At 41.6% G+C, this 19,788-nt stretch overlaps 2 protein-coding genes across 2 annotated transcripts in view; one reads left to right on the top strand and one right to left on the bottom strand.

The window, feature by feature from the left end:
- LOC143658530 (zinc finger protein 671-like) overlaps positions 1–19,788 on the top strand; it is a 526,356-nt gene that overhangs the window by 153,849 nt on the left and 352,719 nt on the right. The window lies entirely within an intron of this gene.
- LOC143658534 (zinc finger and SCAN domain-containing protein 4-like) lies at positions 3,610–5,976 on the bottom strand. The gene is made up of 3 exons (XM_077130567.1): positions 5,581–5,976; positions 4,477–4,639; positions 3,610–4,387 (listed from the first exon to the last, which is right to left on the bottom strand). Exons 1-3 carry the CDS (start codon positions 5,974–5,976, stop codon positions 3,615–3,617), a joined length of 1,332 nt encoding a protein of 443 aa, XP_076986682.1. The 3' UTR covers positions 3,610–3,614.

Here is a 19,788-nt window from a genome sequence, read left to right as displayed (position 1 = left end):
ATCTTACAACCTACACAAAAATTAACTCAAAGTGGATCAAACACCTAAATATAAAGCTTCTAGAAGAAAATGTTGGGAAATATCTTCCAGACCTAGTAATAGGAGGTAGCTTCCTGAACTTTACACCCAAAGCACAAGCAACAAAAGAAAAAATAGATAAATGGGAACTTCTCAAAATCAAATGCCTCTGCAGCTCAAAAGACTGTCAAAAAGGTGAAGAGGCAGCCAACTCAATGGAAAAAATATTTGGAAATCACATATGAGACAAGGGTTTGATTTCCTGTATATACAAAGAAATCATACAACTCAACAATAAAAGAACAAACAACTCAATTAAAAATTGGCTAAAGATATGAATGGTTATTTTTCTGAAGAGCAAATACAGATGGCTAAAAGCACATGCTCATTTTCACTGGCTATAAGGGAAATGCAGATCAGGACTACAATGAGATCCTACCTCACACCTATGAGAATGCCTGCTATTTAACAAACAGGAAACTATAAATGTTGGAGAGGATATGGAGAAACTGGGACACTTGTGCACTGCTGGTGGGAATGTACAAAGGTGCAGCCACTATGGGAGACTGTTTGACGGTTTCTTAGGAAACTAAATATCGAGCTGCTCTATGACCCAATAATAGCTCTACTTGTTATATACCCAGAAGAGTTGAAAGCAACCACACAAACAGACATTTGCACACCGATGTTCATAGCAGCATTATTCACAATCACCAAAAGATGGAAACAACCCAAATGCCCATTGACAGACAAGTAGATCAACAAAATGTGGTATATAGATACGATGGAATATTATGCAGCAGTAAGACAAAATGACGTCCTGAAGCTCATGACAAGATGGATGAGCCTTGAGGACATAATGCTGAGGGAAATTAGCCAGACACAAAAGGACAGACACTGTATGATTCCACTTTTATAACCAGCAGAAAGATATAATCAGAGGCTTATAACACAGAATGTAGGGGACTTCGAGATACATAGAAGCTAGAGATGAGTGAACTGTTAGCTAATGAGGTTGAACTCCAATGTAAGGGGATAGGAACAAAGGTGACTGTCTAGTGGGTCTAGAAGTAATATTACCATATTGAAGATGAACAAGAATAAAAGGGGTTGTATAGACCTACGTGTCTCACTGATTCACACTAGAAATATGAGTTAGTTCTCATAGGAATTACTTCAAAGATATGATTCTTGTATAAAGAGTGTTTAAGTCCAGGGTATGGGGGGAAACTGCTATTGCATGCTATGCGCTTTGTTCAAAAGGAAACCATCAGCACTACCACAGCAACAGCAGAGGTAAACAATGGGGTGAGGGACAAGAGTTAAGAGGCGATTTAGATTTCCTATTTGGTGAGGGTGTTTTTATTGCTTTTCTTTCTCTTGGGAACAATGAAATTATCTAAAATTGAGAATATTGATGGACTGTGGACTTTGGGTCCTCTACATGATGCCCAATGAATGCAGGTGGCTGACTGATGCACTGACAGAGAAGTAGATTGGCGAACGAGGGTGTATACTTATGAACGAAGGTTGTGCTGCTACAAAAAGGAACAAAGTCGTGAGGCATGAAATGATGTGAAAGAACATGTAGGACATTTGGTGAGACAAAATAAGCCAGAGAAAAAATGAACTAGAATGGTATGGTCACCCTTAGAAAATGCTTATAAGAAAACAGGGGCCTAGACTATAAGCTTTTAGAGCAGATACATTAAGTCCAGAGTGGTGATTATTATTTCTGGATTTTGAGAGACTGTTTTATATATATAACCTGATATTAAGAGATAAGAGTGAAGCTGAACAGGTTGGGGCTAAAGTAATTCAGAACATAGGAGCAAGGAAGACAGTGTCTCTATTTTAGAACCATACATACTCTTTGAAATCATTGGACAAAAGGTTTATTTGGTCTGGAACTGAAATTTTCTGTAGTGCATAATCTAAGTCAACCTATCTGTATAGCTGATTTGAACAACTGAAACACAGGAAGCACAGAATAAGAAAGAGGTCCTTTAATCCTGTAGATTATTGTAATGCCTGAATACATCCTAGAGTATATTAAGTGGATAAAAAGTGTTGGCAAAGCCCCCAGAGGGATGGGAGAAAAATATGGAACTATTAAACCGCACCATCAGGGAATCCCCTGAGACTCTGTCAAATTTTGGGGACCCCCATGCCCTCGATCAAGAGGCTTACTCTTGTGAAGCTTATGTAGGTAGCGGAGAAGCTTGGACTACCTATAGGCATGCCTAAGAGTTGCTTCCGGAGGACCTCTGTTGTTGCTCAAATGTGGCCTGTCTCTCTAAGCCCAACTCTTGCAAGTGAAATCATTGCCCTCCCCCCTATACAGGACATGACATATAGGGGTGAAGGTCTCCCTGGCAACATGGGAAATGACTCCCAGGGATGAATCCAGACCTGTGAGATCAACAATTACATTCTGACCAAAAGGGGGGAAGAAGTGTAACTAATAAAGTATCAGTGGCAGAGAGAGTTCAAATAGAGTCAAGAGGCTACTCTGGAGGTTGCTCTTACACAAGATTCACTTAGACCTTCATAACCTGCCAAACCCCAACCAGGACCATTCCAGCCAATACTAAAGAACACCTAGGGCAAAATATAAAATTCCACAAGGGTTCCAGGTACTAGAGTAACTTTCCAGAAACCTACAACCTCCAGATGGGTCCCTGGTCCAGATAAGTTCTGAAACCTAGCCCAGCCTCTCCAGAACATCAGATAGTTCCATCTCACTACCCTTCCAATATGAAAAATTTAGAATTGCCATGGCCCCAACAACCCTAGAGAAAGGTACAGAAAGATCAAAGGTGATGGTGGAGTTATACATAGAAGTTAGGGTTTAACAAATGAATATGAATGCTGAATCATTAAACTGATATCTCTTTTAGTCTCTAGTGTTTTAGAGCAGCTAAAAGTAAAAACCCAAAATTGTGAAATTGTAATCCATGTCAAAGTCTGAAATATGTTCTACAACTAATTGTGGTGCTGCGCTTTGAAATTTATAGCTTTTTTGTACATGTTATTTTTCACATAGAAAGGAAAAAAAGTTATTTGTGATGATAAAAAAAAATATTTAAGCCCTCTCTCCTCCTGTATTCCAGAGCAGCTAGAAGGGAAAATCTGAGAGGATCATATAGTAGCCCATGACAAACTCTGGGACCTATCCTGTAACTACTTGCTGAAGAGTGCTTTGAAAACTATTGCTTTTTTATTTCTTTGCTTTGTATATATGTTATACTACCCAATAAAAAAAGTTTTAAAAAAGGGAGCGAGTAAATGTCCTATAGTTTTAATACCACTAAAATAAAATACTCTTATATTTGCTTAATGGTGAAACACCAAATCAACACGTTGAAAAGAGGAAAATAAAAATAAAAAACACAAGACTTGCTTTATTTTGTTTCTTTTTTTATTTGAGGTCTTCCTCAGGAAAAATTAATCTCCCAAGAAGGTTATCACATAATAAAGGAAGGTGGAGCACCTAATAAATCCACCCAAGCAACCAATCTGTAGCTATCTCCCAATTGACATAATTAGCATTTTGCAGGAAAAAGTAGGTATACCGGATAATTACACAATATATCTTAGCTGGGAGCAGCAGCTGGGGCAGCTCCTGGCCGGGCAGCGTTAGTTCTCTGGTGGGTCCGCAGGTGGCGGTGGAAGGTGGAGGACTGGCGGTAGCTTCTCCCGCAGAGGGAGCACATGTAGGGCTTCTCTCCAGTGTGGATTCTCTCGTGAGCCCGCAGGTTGGTTTTGTGGCTGAAGGACTTTTCACATGTGCTGCACCTGAAGGGCTTCTCTGCTGCATGAATCTTCTGGTGCACATGTAGGTCTGACCTCTGGAAGAAACCCTTGTGACACTCGGCACAAACAAATGGTCTCTCGTTCCTGTGTCTTCTCTGGTGGGCGTCTAGTTGAGAGAAATATCTAAAGATCCTGGGACAGTCCTCACATTTATAGGATTTGGGGGGACCGAGGACTCTCTCTTGGTTTATCGCACACCTGGTTTTGCCCTCACTGCTTTGGTCAGTAGGGAGAGGCTCAGGGATGGCTTGGGGAGGGGCAGGCTCAGGGGTGGCCTGACCTGGCCTGGGGAGAAACTGTGGCTCCACCTCCATGGGGACATCTTGATAAGAGAGTCGTTCTAAGGATTCTTCCTGGGATCTGGAGGAGCCAAGCCCTGCTCTTCTGGGGTTCTGCAAATTCTCCCAAGAAACACTCCCCTCTTCAGGCTGATGGCTGTTCTCTTTCTGAATAATAACTAGAGAAGGTACTAGATAGTCTTGACTAGTAATACTGTCATTTACTTCATTGGTTTTCACAGAAATGTTGCTGCCATTTTCTTTATGGCCATCTCCTGTGTAAATAAAGAAATTACTTAATAAAGTTCAACTCCCGAAGGGGTCACACAAAACACCCTGCTGGTACCCAGGCCCCTCCTCTCACCTTGTCCTGTTTGAAGAGAAATATCTTGGGGACCCTGGAAGTCTGCCTTCATGCTTTCTCTTGGGGTTACTGCTGGCATTTGTTCCATGAGATGAAAAACAACTTCTCTCAAGGGCATATTCTCCAAGAAGAGGGCTTCCTGTCCCTGCATATGGACATGGACCTGTAAACAAGGACTGATCAGTAGAATGTCTGCAGCTGTTGGTGATCAAAACCTTGGGTGGGGTGGAAAAACCTGTCCTCATCAAATTTCACAAAACCCCCCAATTTTGGTGGGGCTCCCATACCCTCATGCTCTGCCTTTCACTCTGCTGGCTTCTTCACTATGTCTTTCCTGGTTAAAAAAAAAAAATGACAGTAGGTCTCTCTGAAGGAAGAGCCAGCACTTGTAAAGGCCTTTTGCCTCACACTTGAGAATCCCACTCAAATGTCCATTTCTCAGACTCTCGTTCCCTTCCCCACCTCACCAGCTAAAACGACTCCCTTGGAGATTTCCACTGACCACCAGTTTTATTTTCTTCTTGGAACTTTACATTCTGAACTCGTCATGCTTATGCATGGCTCCCTCGTTTCTTTTTTATCTACCTCATTCATTTTACTAACCCCCCATGCACACATACTGCAAACATCCTGGCAGATAGTAGGTACACCATAAATAATTGCTCAAAGTCCTTCATCCCATTTCTTCACCCATTTGTCTCCTGAGCCAGGTTAAAAGTTTTGGAGGACAGACCCACTAGTCTCTTATCTCTGCCAGGCATTAACAAATGACCTTGGACATATTTAATTAAGTTGCCTGAACCTTTGTGTACACATTTTAAAATAGGTCAATGATATTGTTTAGTTCTACTGGAACAGGAAAAAGTATTAAATCAATTAATTGATGTCTGAATCTTGTCTGTTCCACAGAACAACATAATCCTTTCTGCTAACTAAGGACAGTAAAGCATCCCCTTATTGATGGAATGTGGAGAGAGAATGTGATATGTTTAATAACTGGGTTGCAATAACCCTCCTTTCTCCATTTCCAGGCAACTCCACCAGACCATACTTCTTTCTTATCCCCTCTGCCCCATACCCCAGAAGTCAGGACCCACTACTTACAAGGTCAGGTGACTTCATGCAGTCATCGGTGAGATCTTCCATGAGTTTCTCCAGGTTTCTTCCACTTGATTTCCATTTCTGTAGTAAAGTGGACTTGTTTCTGCAGTGTCCATTCATCACAAATTGTTCCAGCACCAACTGAGCAATAATTTCTTCCTTGCTGTGTTTCTCAGGCTGCAGCCACAAGTGAAATATCTTATGGAGTCTTTTGAGTTCCTGCCGTGCAAATGAGCCATTGGTGGTTTGATAATAGCTGAGCTGAGCATCCTGGAACTTAGAGGTCGCCTCTCTCTCATGGACACCAGGTCCTTGGGTGGGCTCAGACTCTGGAGTGTCTGACCCAGGATCACCCCTGGATGGGTCATGTTGAAAGGAAATTCTGAGATCCAAAGCCATGCTTAGCAAGATTTCTCAGACACACTCAACCTTGAGGATTCAGGCTCTGCTGACTTGGATCCTTGGAAGACAAATATGGCAATCTAGAAATATAAGAAATAGGTAATTCATTATAGCATGCTGTAAGTAAAAATAACACATTTCAGTAGCACACTATGTTATTTAGCTTGTACAGTCAGCTTCTTTGAACACCATAACTGCATGGAACCTTGAATAGGGAGTGAGGTCTTATTGGTTTGTACAAGTTAGTGTGATGCCCTGATACATCCCACAATAATCTGGGCAGAAGATTAAAAATATTTACAAAGTCTCCTTGAGGGACTGGGGAAAAAAGGTGGAAATATATAACTTCCCCAGCTGGGTAAGACCTGATATTCTTACGATCACTGGGGACTTGCCAATTTAAAAGGCCAGGCCCTTAATCTGGGGGCTTGCCCTTATGAAACTTATTCCTGCAAAGGAGAAGCTAAGCCTAGAGTCACCCCAAAGAACTCTTTTGTTGCTTAGATGTGGCCTCTCTCTCTAAGTCAACTTACCAGGTGAACTCACTGCTCTTCCCCCTTAGGTGGGACATGACTCCCAAGGGTGTAAATCTTCCTGGCAATATGGAATATGACTCTAGGGGATGACCAAAAAGGGAAAGAGAAATGAAACAAAATAAAGATTCAGAGGCTGAGAGATTTCATATAGAGTCAAGAGATCATTCTGGAGGTTATTTTTATGCAGTATATAGATATCCGTTTTCAGTTTTTGGTATATTGGAGTACCTAGAGGAAAAAACTTGAATATGTTGAACTGCAATCTGATAGCCTTGATTTTTGAAAATGATTGAATAACTATAGAGGTTTTAAGGTGTGACTGTGTGATTGTAAAAACCTTGTGATTGATACTTCCTTTATCCAATGCATGGACAGATGAGCAAGAAAAAAAGACAAAAAATAAACTAGAAATGGGGGTGTCAGGAGTATGGTGTGTTTTGGGTATTTTTTTTTACTTTTATCCTTATTTTTACTTTTTTTGGAGTAATGAAAATGTTCAAAAAATCTATTATGATGATGAATGCACAGCTATATGATGATACTGTGAACCACTGATTGTATGGTGTGTGAATATGTAATATATGTCAATAAAATTGCATTTTAAAAAATGAAGTGGTAAAAAAAAGAAACGGACACAAAAAATTCAGGTTCAACAACTAATGCTGAATATACGAACAGAAATGGAAAAACTCTTCAAAAACCAAATCAATAAATTGAGGGAGGACATGAAGAAGACATGGGCTGAACAAAAAGAAGAAATAGAAAATCTGAAAAAACAAATCACAGAACTTATGGGAGTGAAGGACAAAGAAGAAAAAATGGAAAAAACAATGGATACCTACAATGGTAGATCTAAAGAGACAGAAGCTACAATTAGTGAACTGGAGGATGGAACATCTGAATTCCAAAAAGAAACAGAAACTATAGGGAAAAGAATGGAAAAACTTGAGCAGGGGATCAGGGAACTGAATGGCAATATGAAACGCACAAATATACGTGTTGTGGGTGTCCCAGAAGGAGAAGAGAAGTGAAAAGGAGAAAAACTAATGGAAGAAATTATTGCTGAAAATTTCCCAACTCTTATGAAAGACCTAAATTTACAGATCCAAGAAGTGCAGCGCACCCCAAAGAGAATAGACCGAAATAGGCATTCTCTAAGACACTTTAGTTAGAATGTCAGAGGTCAAAGAGAAAGAGAGGATCTTGAAAGCAGCAAGAGAAAAACAATCTGTCACATACAAGGGAAATCCAATAAGACTATGTGTAGATTTCTCAGCAGAAACCATGGAAGCTAGAAGACAGTGGGATGATATATTTAAATTACTAAAACAGAAAAACTGCCAACCAAGACTTCTGTATCCAGCAAAATTGTCCTTCAAAAATGAAGGAGAAATTAAAACATTTATAGACAAAAAGTCACTGAGAGAATTTGTGACCAAGAGACCAGCTCTGCAAGAAATACTAAAGGGAGCACTAGAGTCAGATACGAAAAGACAGAAGAGAGAGGTATGGAGTAAAGTGTAGAAAGAAGGAAAATCAGATATGATATATATAATACAAAAGCCAAAATGGTAGAGGAAAATATTATCCAAACAGTAATAACCCTAAATTTAATGGACTGAATTTCCCAATCAAAAGACATAGAATGGCAGAATGGATTATGACCCAGCAATACCACTGCTAGGTATCTACTCAAAGGACTTAAGGGCAAAGACACAGACGGACATTTGCACACCAGTGTTTATAGCAGCATTATCTACAATTGCAAAGAGATGGAAACAGCCAAAATGTCCATCAACAGACGAGTAGCTAAACAAACTGTGGCGTATACCTATGATGGAACATTATGCAACTTTAAGACAGACTAAACTTATGAAGCATGTAATAACATGGATGGACCTAGAGAACATTATGCTGAGTGAGTCTAGCCAAAAACTAAAGGACAAATACTGTATGGTCCCACTGATGTGAACCGACATTCGAGAATCAGCTTGGAATATATCATTGGTAACAGAGACCAGCAGGAGTTAGAAACAGGGTAAGATAATGGGTAATTGGAGCTGAAGGGATACAGACTGTGCAACAGGACTAGATACAAAAACTCAAAAATGGACAGCACAATAATACATAAGTGTAATGTAACTATGTTGGAACACTGAATGAAGCTGCACCTGAAATATAGTTTTTGTTTGTTTGTTAAAAAAAAAATTCAGGTTCAGATGGCTTCATGGGTCAATTTTACCAGATATTAAAGAAATAATTCAAGTCTTATACCATTGTTTCCAAAACCTAGACAAAGCGGGACTCCCTATCTTACCTCCTGATAACAAAATCTAACAAGTACATTAAATAAAGAAACAATGCAGACCACCAGCTCTCATGAATATATATGTGAAAATCCTAAACAAAATATTTGCAAATATACCAGTCACATATACAGAATAACATATCAGGACTGATTTGGTTTTATTTTCTAAAGGCCAGGTTGCTTAAAATTCAAAAAGTTGCATGGCAATTTACCACATTAGTAGTTTATAGGAAGGCATGTTTTAATCATTTCAATAGATACGTTTGAAATAGTGAATTACAGTCAATACTTATGCATGAAAAAGGCATTTGGTAATCTACAAATAGAAGAAATTTTCCTTCATGTGATAAAATGATTAAAAAAATACTACAGTAAAAATTATTCTTAAAACTTTTCTCCTTGAGTCTTAAGAGGTGAGTGGATTCCTCCTATATCATCTTAATGCAACATTGGACTGGTTTTTATACAATGAATTAAGGAAGAAAATGATCAAATGTCAGTATTTATAAATATCATGACTGGATTTGCAGAAAAAACAAAATATTCTGTAAATATTAGACTAGGTGTATTTAACAAAACCAATATACAGAAGTCATTTGAATTGTACCATATCAAAAGTAGCCAAAACAATTTTTAAAAAATCCTCACTGCTTATGGTAGCATCAAATAGCAATTATCTAAGAACAAATCTAATGAAAGATGACTGAGATCTTTGCAGAGACCTACAACTTATTAAAGGAAAATAAAGAGCATATATAGAGGAGCAAGCCGTGCTCTTGGTTTGCAAAGGTCAATGTTACAAAAATGTCAACTTTCCCCAAATTTCTTTGTACTTTCAATGCATTCAATACAATCCTAGGAAAATTCAGTAGTAGTGTGTGGGTGCGCATATGAGAAAGAGAAAATTGACCAATTGATTCTAAAATTATATGGACATCAAAGGGCTAAAACAGCCAAGACAATTCTGAAGAAGAAAAAAATGAGAGGGATTTATACAACCAGATGACATTACTTGACTGGAAAACCACACAATAATGTGATGGTGACACAAAGATAGACAAATAGAGCAATGGAAAAGCAAATTGTCCCCATACAGGTCGACACCTATGGAGCCATTTGACTTATAAAAATGATAACACAGTGGGCAAAGAATTTGTCTCAATAATTGATGCTGGGGAAGCTGAACTCCATATGGGAAAACAATGATCCCATCTTATGGCATTTACTAAAATTAATTCTAGATGGGTTTTCAAAAATATGTGAAATGTCCTACTCTGTTGAGAAGTGGGGCTCCCCCAGGTTGGAACCACAACTGTGCCAAGTCACAGAGTTGAGGGTCTAAGGATAAGTGCCCAGAATTAGGCACCTAAGGACCTACATGATAGCAAAGTGGGAATTTTCTGGTGCATTCCCTTCATTCTACCAGGAAATGGAGGCTTATATATCCTTAAAGAGTGCTTATTCAATTTTCCAAAAAGCGTATAAACTGTACAATAAATTCTTTTAAAAATATATATAAACATGTGAACTGTAAAACAATAAAGCTTCTAGAAGATGATCCGAAATATGTCAAAAACTTGCCATAGGAAAAGATTTCATCAATCTCACATTAAAAAGCACTCAGCACAGGGCGGGCAACGATGGCTCAGTGGCAGAGTTCTCACCACTGACCTAGATTTGATTCCTGGCGCCTGACCATGTAAAAAAAAAAAAAAGCACTCGGCACAAAAGAAAAGAGTGAGACATGGGATTACATTAAAATGAGAACTTTCTCCCTTAGTGAAATTATTAAGACATTGAAAAGGTTAAGTACAGAGAGTGGGAGATAGTTATAATAGCTCTGCAACACAGTTTATAATGAACTTCTTCAAACCAACAGATAGATAACTGTCTAATAGAAAACTAGCCAAAAGAACTAAAAGTAGATATCTCAATGGATAATATGGAAGGAGGCCCTATCTCATTAGTATTCCAGAAATGCAAATTAAAGCCTCAAGGAGATGCTACAAAACACCCACTAGACTGACTAAAATCATACAGACTAAGGTCAAGCGTTCCCTATCAACAGTTGCCTTTGCTTGCAAACATTTGTCTCTACAATTCCATCTTTACCTGTGTTTCTAACCCCTGACCCTTCCCACTGGAGTTAGAGGATTCAGTAGAGATGAAAATGAGTTCACATTGCTCAAAATTGATTTCTGACTGCCAGCCACATTAGAGGCACTAGAGGCATCCCATTTGAAAGATCAAATAGGAAAATAAGATTTAATCACTTTTTTATGTCCTTATCTATTTTCGTGTCCTTTTCCTATTTCATAGATGATTGACACTTCAAGGATCTACATTTTTTCAAAAGCGAATGTCATACCACAAAATCGGAAAATTGTGCTATTTGGGCAGTCAAGTCCCTAAACTATTTCTGTTGATGGAATTTCAGCTGCCATCCCCACCTGGCTATGTGATCAGATGAACCACCCAGATCCTATCAAGAAATGAAGCAAAGATGAGCTCTGAGAAACCCATAGGAGAAAAACTGATTATTCTTGCCTTTTCCTAATCCATTCTCACAAAGTTTCCAGGAGACCTTATAAGATGCTAATCTGCTCCGATCACATCCTCCCTTCCCCTCAGTGGCTCCCCATTGCCCTCGGGGACCCTTCCCTGGGCCTTGCCTGGGCTCGGTGTCTAGGGACAGTGGCTCCTTTGATTGCCTTTAGAACCCACACCCTCTCCCTCCTCGGGCCTCCCCAAGAGAGCTCTTAGAGCCACGCACCCAACCCCAGCAGGCACTGCTCAGAGTTCCAGCCTTAGCCCAGCTCTATCCCCAGACCCGCTTCCCATCGGGTCCCCACCTGTACCACGGGGAAATCAAATGAGTCCATCTCCCCAGAGTTTGTCCTGGAAGTTAGATGAGCTAATCGAGGTGAAGAATTTAGGACAGCGGCTGACGCACGTGAGGGCTCAAGAGGGGTCTTTACATGCCAGTTGCGATGACATTGCCCAGGGGACGTCTCCTTCAGCCAAGCCAGCCTTGCACACGTCGCCGAGCCCAGCACGCCCAGCCCTCCTGGGCAAACAGCAGCTGGCACAAGCGCTTCGCCTAGAGCCCCGACTGCGGAGCCACCCCGTCTCCTATTCACCCAGGCCACGCGCTCACACGCCCGAAATCGGCTCCTGCCTCCGGCTCTGGAAACTCACCTCTCCTGAGTTGGCGCTTGGAGCTGGATCCGGGCTGGATGCTGGTCAGAGCTGACTTGGTGTCTGCACTGCTTCATCTGACCCACGGCCCCACGGCTTCTCCTTCTTATAGGGCCAGGGGGTGGGTGATGGGTTTAAGGATGTGATTGAAGACCCTCGCCTGGTGATTAAATCCGCAGCTTCCGCAGCGTCACCTCCCCTGCACCAGGGCGCCTGACGTCCTCAACGGCAATGGAAAAAGGAAGATCGTCTTTAGTTTCACATAAAGTCCGGTCAAATTTTGTCAAAAGCAACTTAGATTTGAAAACACATTAAGATTAGTTTCGAACCTTTCGGATTTCAAGAGTAGCAGAGGGCAAAGCTGACACGGTCTCTTCCATCCACCCAGGCCAGCCTGGGGCAACGGGGAAGGGACTAAGCCCCAGGGAAGGGAGGGGCCGCGGCTTATTTTAAGTTTAGAAAACTACAGGGTTTTAGGCTTAGAAAACCACAATATTTGGCGGGTCCGTTGGGAGGAGAAAGGAGGCTTCGGGTTTGAACCCCGGATTAGCAGCTGGAGTCAGGGAAACTGACGCTTGTCTTTCCGGCTTATTGTGGGGTGGGTGGCCGAGCTGGTGGAAGATGGGGACACGGGCGCAGGGGATATTTTAGGAGGGAAGCTAAAGCCACACTCATGCCATCGTCGGCCGCGACCACTGCCAGCGCCCTCGCAGCCGGCGCCCCCCCCCGCCCCCGTCCGCGGGGATCTGAGATGAGTGTGACGACGTCCCTTCGCCGCTGCGCGCTCTTCGATGGCTTCAGTTATCAAACTGCCTCTTGTGGAAGTCCTTCCGTCACCCCCACCCCCCCCCCACCACGCACATGTCACGGACCCATTCTTTAGAAATGCAGGAAAAACGAATTAATAGAACCATGGAATTAACAAGAAGATGTTAAGTCCTTTTTATGTCACCAGATTCAGCAGCACTGACGGAAAGGATCAGCCATGTCCCGGGGGGTCTGGGGACCCCGCAGCTCCCCCGCCACCGGCGGCCGGCGGTGCTCCAGGCTGGCGGCCCTGACAGAGTCTAGGAATCAGCGGCAGCGCCTCGCCCTCCTCGCCCTGCGGGGCACCCCTCCCCCCTGGCCCCCTCCTCCTCCCCCTCCCCCCTGCCCCTGCCTCCGGGTCTTCGCTTTGATCGTTGCCACCCCGGCCCCCCCACGGGCACCCCCAGTTCCCCCAAAGCCCCGCCACGCCCGGGTCCCTTTCTCTGCTCTGCGCTTCTCCCGGCAGTTCCCGCGCGTCGAGTTCAGAGTCTGCTGCGTCGTGGCCCCCCCTGCGCCCTCCGCAGTTCGCTGAGCGCGGGGCCCTGGGGGCTCAGCGGCCGGGGCTAGTGGGCGCTTCCAAACAGCTGGGGGGTCGGGGTGGAGGCGCCGGGGTGCTCCAGCCCGCGCGAGGGAAACCGACGGCAGCCCCGGGCTCCCTGGGAACCCGGGGTCCCCGGGCTCACAGCGCGGCGCCTGCCGCGGAATCGGCCGCCCCCGGGGCCGGCGCAGCCCTGTCGCCCCCAGACCCAAGGGCCCTAGGGCTGGGTGGGGGGACCCTCCAGTGGGCGGCGGGCCAGGCGGCAAGGCAGGATCCCCCAGGCCCGCTGTCCCGCTGCTCAGGACCCCCTCGGGCACAGGGCATTAGCCCCGAGCATGTCCCGGCAGAATAGGGGCAGGCGGAGGGGAGCCCCAAGCTCAGCGGCTCCTTGAGAGGGGGTCTGGGGGGAAAGGCCGGGTGGGGCGGGGGATTGCTGCAGGGGGTTTGCTTTCCAGCGAGGAGACCAGATGTGACCTGCACTCTCCTCCCGGAGTCATTGCTCCCTGGCAATTACATTTAAATTTGGGGACATTTTGTACAAAGCAAAAATATGGACCTGGTAAGCCTGGCATATTCATTGTTATTGTTAATATTTTTTCTAGAACACAGGTAGTGTTTATATTCATGAGAAATATTTTTATAGAGACTCTACTGCCTCAGTCTAGTCCCATCAACAAAGTAAGTTCTCTTGTAACAAAATAAATTATCACTCAAAAACACCCTTTAACCCCCCCCAAAGCAACTTCAGGATTAAATTAATACTCTAAAAGGTTTTACAAAGGACTGTTTTTATAAAATCGTCACTTCCTAACTTACAATTCAGTTTAAAAGGAAGAGTACCCTTTCAGCAATGCCCATACTTGCCGAAACAGAGTCTGAAGTGAACAGGCACCCTTCAAATACCTAACGTCCAGGATTTCCCATGTAAGTCGCTGAATGTACGGGCCACAGTATTAAAACCACTGTTGCTAAATTGTCACTCAGGGCAAATGTGTAGCCAGAGTCCATGGAGAAAAGCTGTGGGACCAATTCATATTTACTTTTGACATCAGGTTGTGGATCAATATGCACTGAAAAATAAACTAAAGAATGCTGGAGACCAGGATTCGATTCCCGGAGCCCGCCCATGCCAAAATAAATAAGTAAATAAATAAATAATGAAAATAAACCCAGGAGCTACAGTAATACCTAAAAAGTTAACCTAACTTTCGTAAACTATGCTTGCGGATGACTCTTCCGTTTTCCCCAATGGCTGACACAGCTCATTATTTTGAATACATCAGTGTTAATTTTGAGTTGGCAGAGGCAACGTAACAAACCATTATTATATTCGGTACTAGAGGGTGTATCTTTCAATAAAATTACTGAAATGCAAAACAAAACAAAACTCTCCGAGCGGCGGCCGTATTTAGCCCTCATCTGTTTCTGTTGCTCAGTTCAGATGAGGGGAGGAAATTCTTGATCTACTCATCATTAAATAGGCTTATCATTAAATACTGGACACCCAGTTCAACCACAGATAAACAATGAAAAGATTTATTTATTTATTTATTATTTATTTATTTATTTATTTATTTATTTATTTATTTAGTGTAACTATGTCCCCTACCTTGGACTAAAAATAAAAATCACTGTCTACTTGAAATACAAATTTATCCGGGCATTCCTTATTCTGTCCAAAATTTTTTTAAAATCCGGCAGCACCTGACTGGATTCGATCCCTGATCGGACCTGAGCCCAGAGCCAAACCCTAGGCTCGCCCTTGGCCCCGCACAGCCCCCAGGGCGTCCCCGCATTTGCACATCCAGATGCGCCCCGGGCTGGCGTGCGGGGCTCGTGCAGGAGCCGGCGGCGGGTGGACCTTCCCCTTCCCCCCGCCGACCCTCAGCCACCCCGGCGCGAGGGCTGTGAGCGCGCTTCTACCCGGAGTACTTTTTCATTGTGAAACTACAGGCGGCTTTCGCGTATCAGGATGAAATCGACTAGAACAATAAGGAACGCAACGCCTCCCTTCATTATTAGAGATTACCTAAGGCCTAAATGCCTTACTTGAAAAATAAAAATAACACTTTTTATTTTGAAACACTTTCAAATGTGCAGGGCAGTTTAAACTTGTAGAAATCCCATATAAAGAATTCCAACATACAGCCACACCCACCAATTGCCACGTTTGCCACTTCTATGTGTCGTCTCTCCCTCTGCCTCCTTCCTTCCCTGTCCCTCTGTTCCATCTGTCCCTTTGTCTGTCTGTAAATGCCTTATCCATAGCATAGCCATGGATGCAAATAATCTTGAAGCAGATTCTTTCCCATTTGCTCATGTAATATTTTTTGCGTGAAAAAGTATTTTTTGTCAGGCTATTGCGAGCAAATTACTTTCTAGAGACTTCAGAAACTATAGTAGATTTTTGCAGACTCTCTTACTGTGCTAGGAACTGATGAGGAAGAAATATACTTTTGGTTGACATAATACAAATACAAGTTGCAATGGACATTTACTTGAAGTATCTTTATTAAAAATTGAAAAGAACAAAAGATTCTATGGAATGGGTTGACTCTCCCGCCCATATTCTGCATAAATTAAATCTGAAAACGTTCTATGAGGTGTTAGTTGTTTTACCCAAATAAAATGTTCAGTCTCATTTTCTTAGGTGATAATAAAACAGCTATTAAGTAAAACAATTGTTATTAACTTTCATTGTTTTGCCTTAATATCCATCAGATGCAGAGAAAATGAAGATTAACAAATGAAACATTTAAAAATTTAGATGAAAATAAGTGCTGAAAAGAAAGTAAAGGATGAAAAATGGTGCGAAATGCCTTGGAGCTCTGCAGGAGCTGAGCACACAGGTCACCGGTCCTGAGAAGAGGCTGTTCCAGGAGAGGGGACCCAGGCTCGGCCCAGCGGTGGAGAGGCTGGAGAACCGCTGCGGCTGGAGCCCAGTGGGGCTGCAGCCTGGCTGGAGGGAGGAACCGAATAGTTTTAAACTCACTTATCAAAAGTAAAGTCCTCTCAGCCCTTTCCAATATGAAAAAGCTAGAATGGGCATAGCCCAAATACCCCTAAAGAGTGGAAGAAGGATCAAAGGAGAGGGTGGAGTTATACAGAGAAGGTAGGGTTTAACAAATGAGTGTGACTGCTGAATCATTATATTGGTATTTCTTTTAGTCTACAGTGCCTTAGAGTTGCTAGAAATAAAAACCTAAAATTGTGAAATTGTAACCCATACTAAACGCTGAAGTCTGTTCTACAACTAATTGTTGTGATGTGCTTTGGAATTTGTTGCTTTAGAGTCTATATATTATTTTTCACACAAAAAAAGAAAAAAGTGATGATAAAAATATACATATCTATTCCTTCTTAGTCTCCAATGTTCTGAAGCACCTAGAAAGAAAAATCAGAGATGATGGAATGGTAGCCCATGACAAACTCTGGGATCTGTCTTGTAACTACATGTTGACGCGTGCTTTGAAAACTATTGCTTTTATCTTTCCTTGCTTTGTGCATATGTTGTATTATATAATAAGAAAAGATTAATAAAAAAGATTCTATGAAGTTTCCATGCACTAGGGCAACTCCCCAAAACCTACAACCTCCAGATGGATCCCTGGTCCAGATAAGTCCTGAAGTGCAGAGGTCCCAGTCTCTTCAGAACATCAGCTAGTTTCATCCCCCTATCCTATATTATCAACAGCCCCTTCCAACATGAAAAAGTTATAATGGGCATAGCCCAAATACTCCTAAAGAGTGGGAGAAAAATCGAAGGTGAAGACTAAATATAGTTAAGATGTCAATCCTACCTAAATTGATTTACAGATTCAATGCAATACCAATCAAAATCCCAACAACTTATTTTTCAGAAATAGAAAAACCAATAAGCAAATTTATCTGGAAGGGCAGGGTGCCCCGAATTGCTAAAAACATCTTGAGGAAAAAAAACGAAGCTGGAGGTCTCGCGCTGCCTGAATTTAAGGCATATTATGAAGCCACAGTGGTCAAAACAGCATGGTATTGGCATAAAGATAGATATATCGACCAATGGAATCGAATAGAGTGCTCAGATATAGACCCTCTCATCTATGGACATTTGATCTCTGATAAGGCAGTCAAGCCAACTCACCTGGGACAGAGCAGTCTCTTCAATAAATGGTGCCTAGAGAACTGGATATCCATATGCAAAAGAATGAAAGAAGACCCATCTCTCACACCCTATACAAAAGTTAACTCAAAATGGATCAAAGATCTAAACATTAGGTCTAAGACCATAAAACAGTTAGAGGAAAATGTTGGGAGATATCTTATGGATCTTACAACTGGAGGCGGTTTTATGGACCTTAAACCTAAAGCAAGAGCACTGAAGAAGGAAATAAATAAATGGGAACTCCTCAAAATTAAACACTTTTGTGCATCAAAGAACTTCATCAAGAAAGTAGAAAGACAGCCTTCACAATGGGAGACAATATTTGGAAATGATATATCAGATAAAGGTCTAGTATCCAGAATTTATAAAGAGATTGTTCATCTCAACAACAAAAAGACAGCCAACCCAATTACAAAATGGGAAAAAGACTTGAACAGACACCTCTCAGAAGAGGAAATACGGATGGCCAAGAGGCACATGGAGAGATGCTCAATGTCCCTGGCCATTAGAGAAATGCAAATCAAAACCACAATGAGATATCATCTCACACCCACCAGAATGGCCATTATCAACAAAACAGAAAATGACAAGTGCTGGAGAGGATGCGGAGAAAGAGGCACACTTATCCACTGTTGGTGGGAATGTCAAAGGGTGCAACCACTGTGGAAGGCAGTTTGGCGGTTCCTCAAAAAGCTGAATATAGAATTGCCATACGACCCAGCAATACCATTGCTAGGTATCTACTCAAAGGACTTAAGGGCAAAGACACAAACGGACATTTGCACACCAATGTTTATAGCAGCATTATTTACAATTGCAAAGAGATGGAAACAGCCAAAATCTCCATCAACAGAAGAGTGGCTAAACAAACTGTGGTATATACATACGATGGAATATTATGCAGCTTTAAGACAAGATAAACTTATGAACCATGTAATAACATGGATGGACCTAGAGAATATTATGCTGAGTGAATCCAGCCAAAAACTAAAGGACAAATACTGTATGGTCCCACTGATGTGAACGGACATTCGAGAATAAACTTGAAATATGTCATTGGTAACAGAGTTCAGCAGGAGTTAGAAACAGGGTAAGACAATGGGTAATTGAAGCTGAAGGGATACAGACTGTGCAACAGGACTAGATACAAAAACTCAAAAATGGACAGCACAATAATACTTAATTGTAAAGTAATCATGTTAAAACACTGAATGAAGCTGCATCTGAGCTATAGGTTTTTGTTTTGTTTTGTTTTGATTTTACTATTATTACTTTTATTTTTTTCTCTATATTAACATTCTATATCTTTTTCGGTTATGTTGCTAGTTCTTCTAAACCAATGCAAATGTACTAAGAAATGATGATCATGCATCTATGTGATGATGTTAAGAATTAATGATTGCATGTGTAGAATGGTATGATCTCTAAATGTTGGGTTAATTTCTTTTTTTCCGTTAATTAAAAAAAAAAAAAAAAGAGAAGGGATAATTGGAGATGAAGGGATACAGACTGTACAACAGGACTGGATATAAAAACTCAGAAATGGACAGCACAATACTACCCAATTGTAATGCAATTATGTTAAAACACTGAATGAAGCTGCATGTGAGGTATAGGTTTTTTGTTTTTGTTTTTTTTGTTTTTTTTTCTTTCTATTATTGTTTTAATTCTTATTCTGTTGTCTTTTTATTTCTTTTTCTAAATCGATGCAAATGTACTAAGGAATGATGAATATGCAACTATGTGATGTTATTAAGAATTACTGATTGTACATGTAGATTGGAATGATTTCTAATTGTTTTGTTAATTCTTTTTTTAATTAATAAAAAAAAATCGAAGGTGATGGTAGAGTTACACAGAGAAGGTCAGGTTTAACAAATGAGCATGTATGCTGAATCATCACATTGATATTTCTTTTAGCTTCCAGTATCTCAGAGCAGCTAGAAGTAAAAACCTAAAATTGTGAAATTGTGACTCATAACGAACTCTGAAATCTGTTCTATAACCAATAGTTGTGATGTGCTTTGAAATGTATTACTTTTTTCTACATATATTATTTTTCACGCACACGCAAATATATATATAACTGGAACAGCCAAAATAAAGCAAAACTAATCACAGTGTTTTGAATTACTGGTCACCAAGGTTTAAGGGTAGTGGGAGGAGGAGGGAACAAGGGATAGTGCAAGGGAGACATTATTGGTGTGTGGTGGTTAGATTCAGTTCGTCAACTTGGCCAGGTGAAGGTGCCTAGATCTATTCCTGCGGACATGAGCCAATT

Source organism: Tamandua tetradactyla, chromosome 16 (assembly GCF_023851605.1).
Source record: "Tamandua tetradactyla isolate mTamTet1 chromosome 16, mTamTet1.pri, whole genome shotgun sequence".
Lineage (NCBI taxonomy): Eukaryota > Metazoa > Chordata > Mammalia > Pilosa > Myrmecophagidae > Tamandua > Tamandua tetradactyla.
Note: the sequence above shows the minus strand (reverse complement) of the source record. Positions and strands in the feature narration are given on the sequence as shown.

Excerpts from the sequence above, each read along its gene's own strand:
- LOC143658534 (XM_077130567.1), bottom strand. The coding sequence starts at position 5,976 with ATGGCTTTGGATCTCAGAATTTCCTTTCAACATGACCCATCCAGGGGT. Across the intron at positions 4,640-5,580 it reads GCATGAAGTCACCTGACCTT|GTCCATGTCCATATGCAGGG; the intron begins GTAAGTAGTGGG and ends CCTTGTTTACAG. Across the intron at positions 4,388-4,476 it reads TTCTCTTCAAACAGGACAAG|GAGATGGCCATAAAGAAAAT; the intron begins GTGAGAGGAGGG and ends TTATTTACACAG.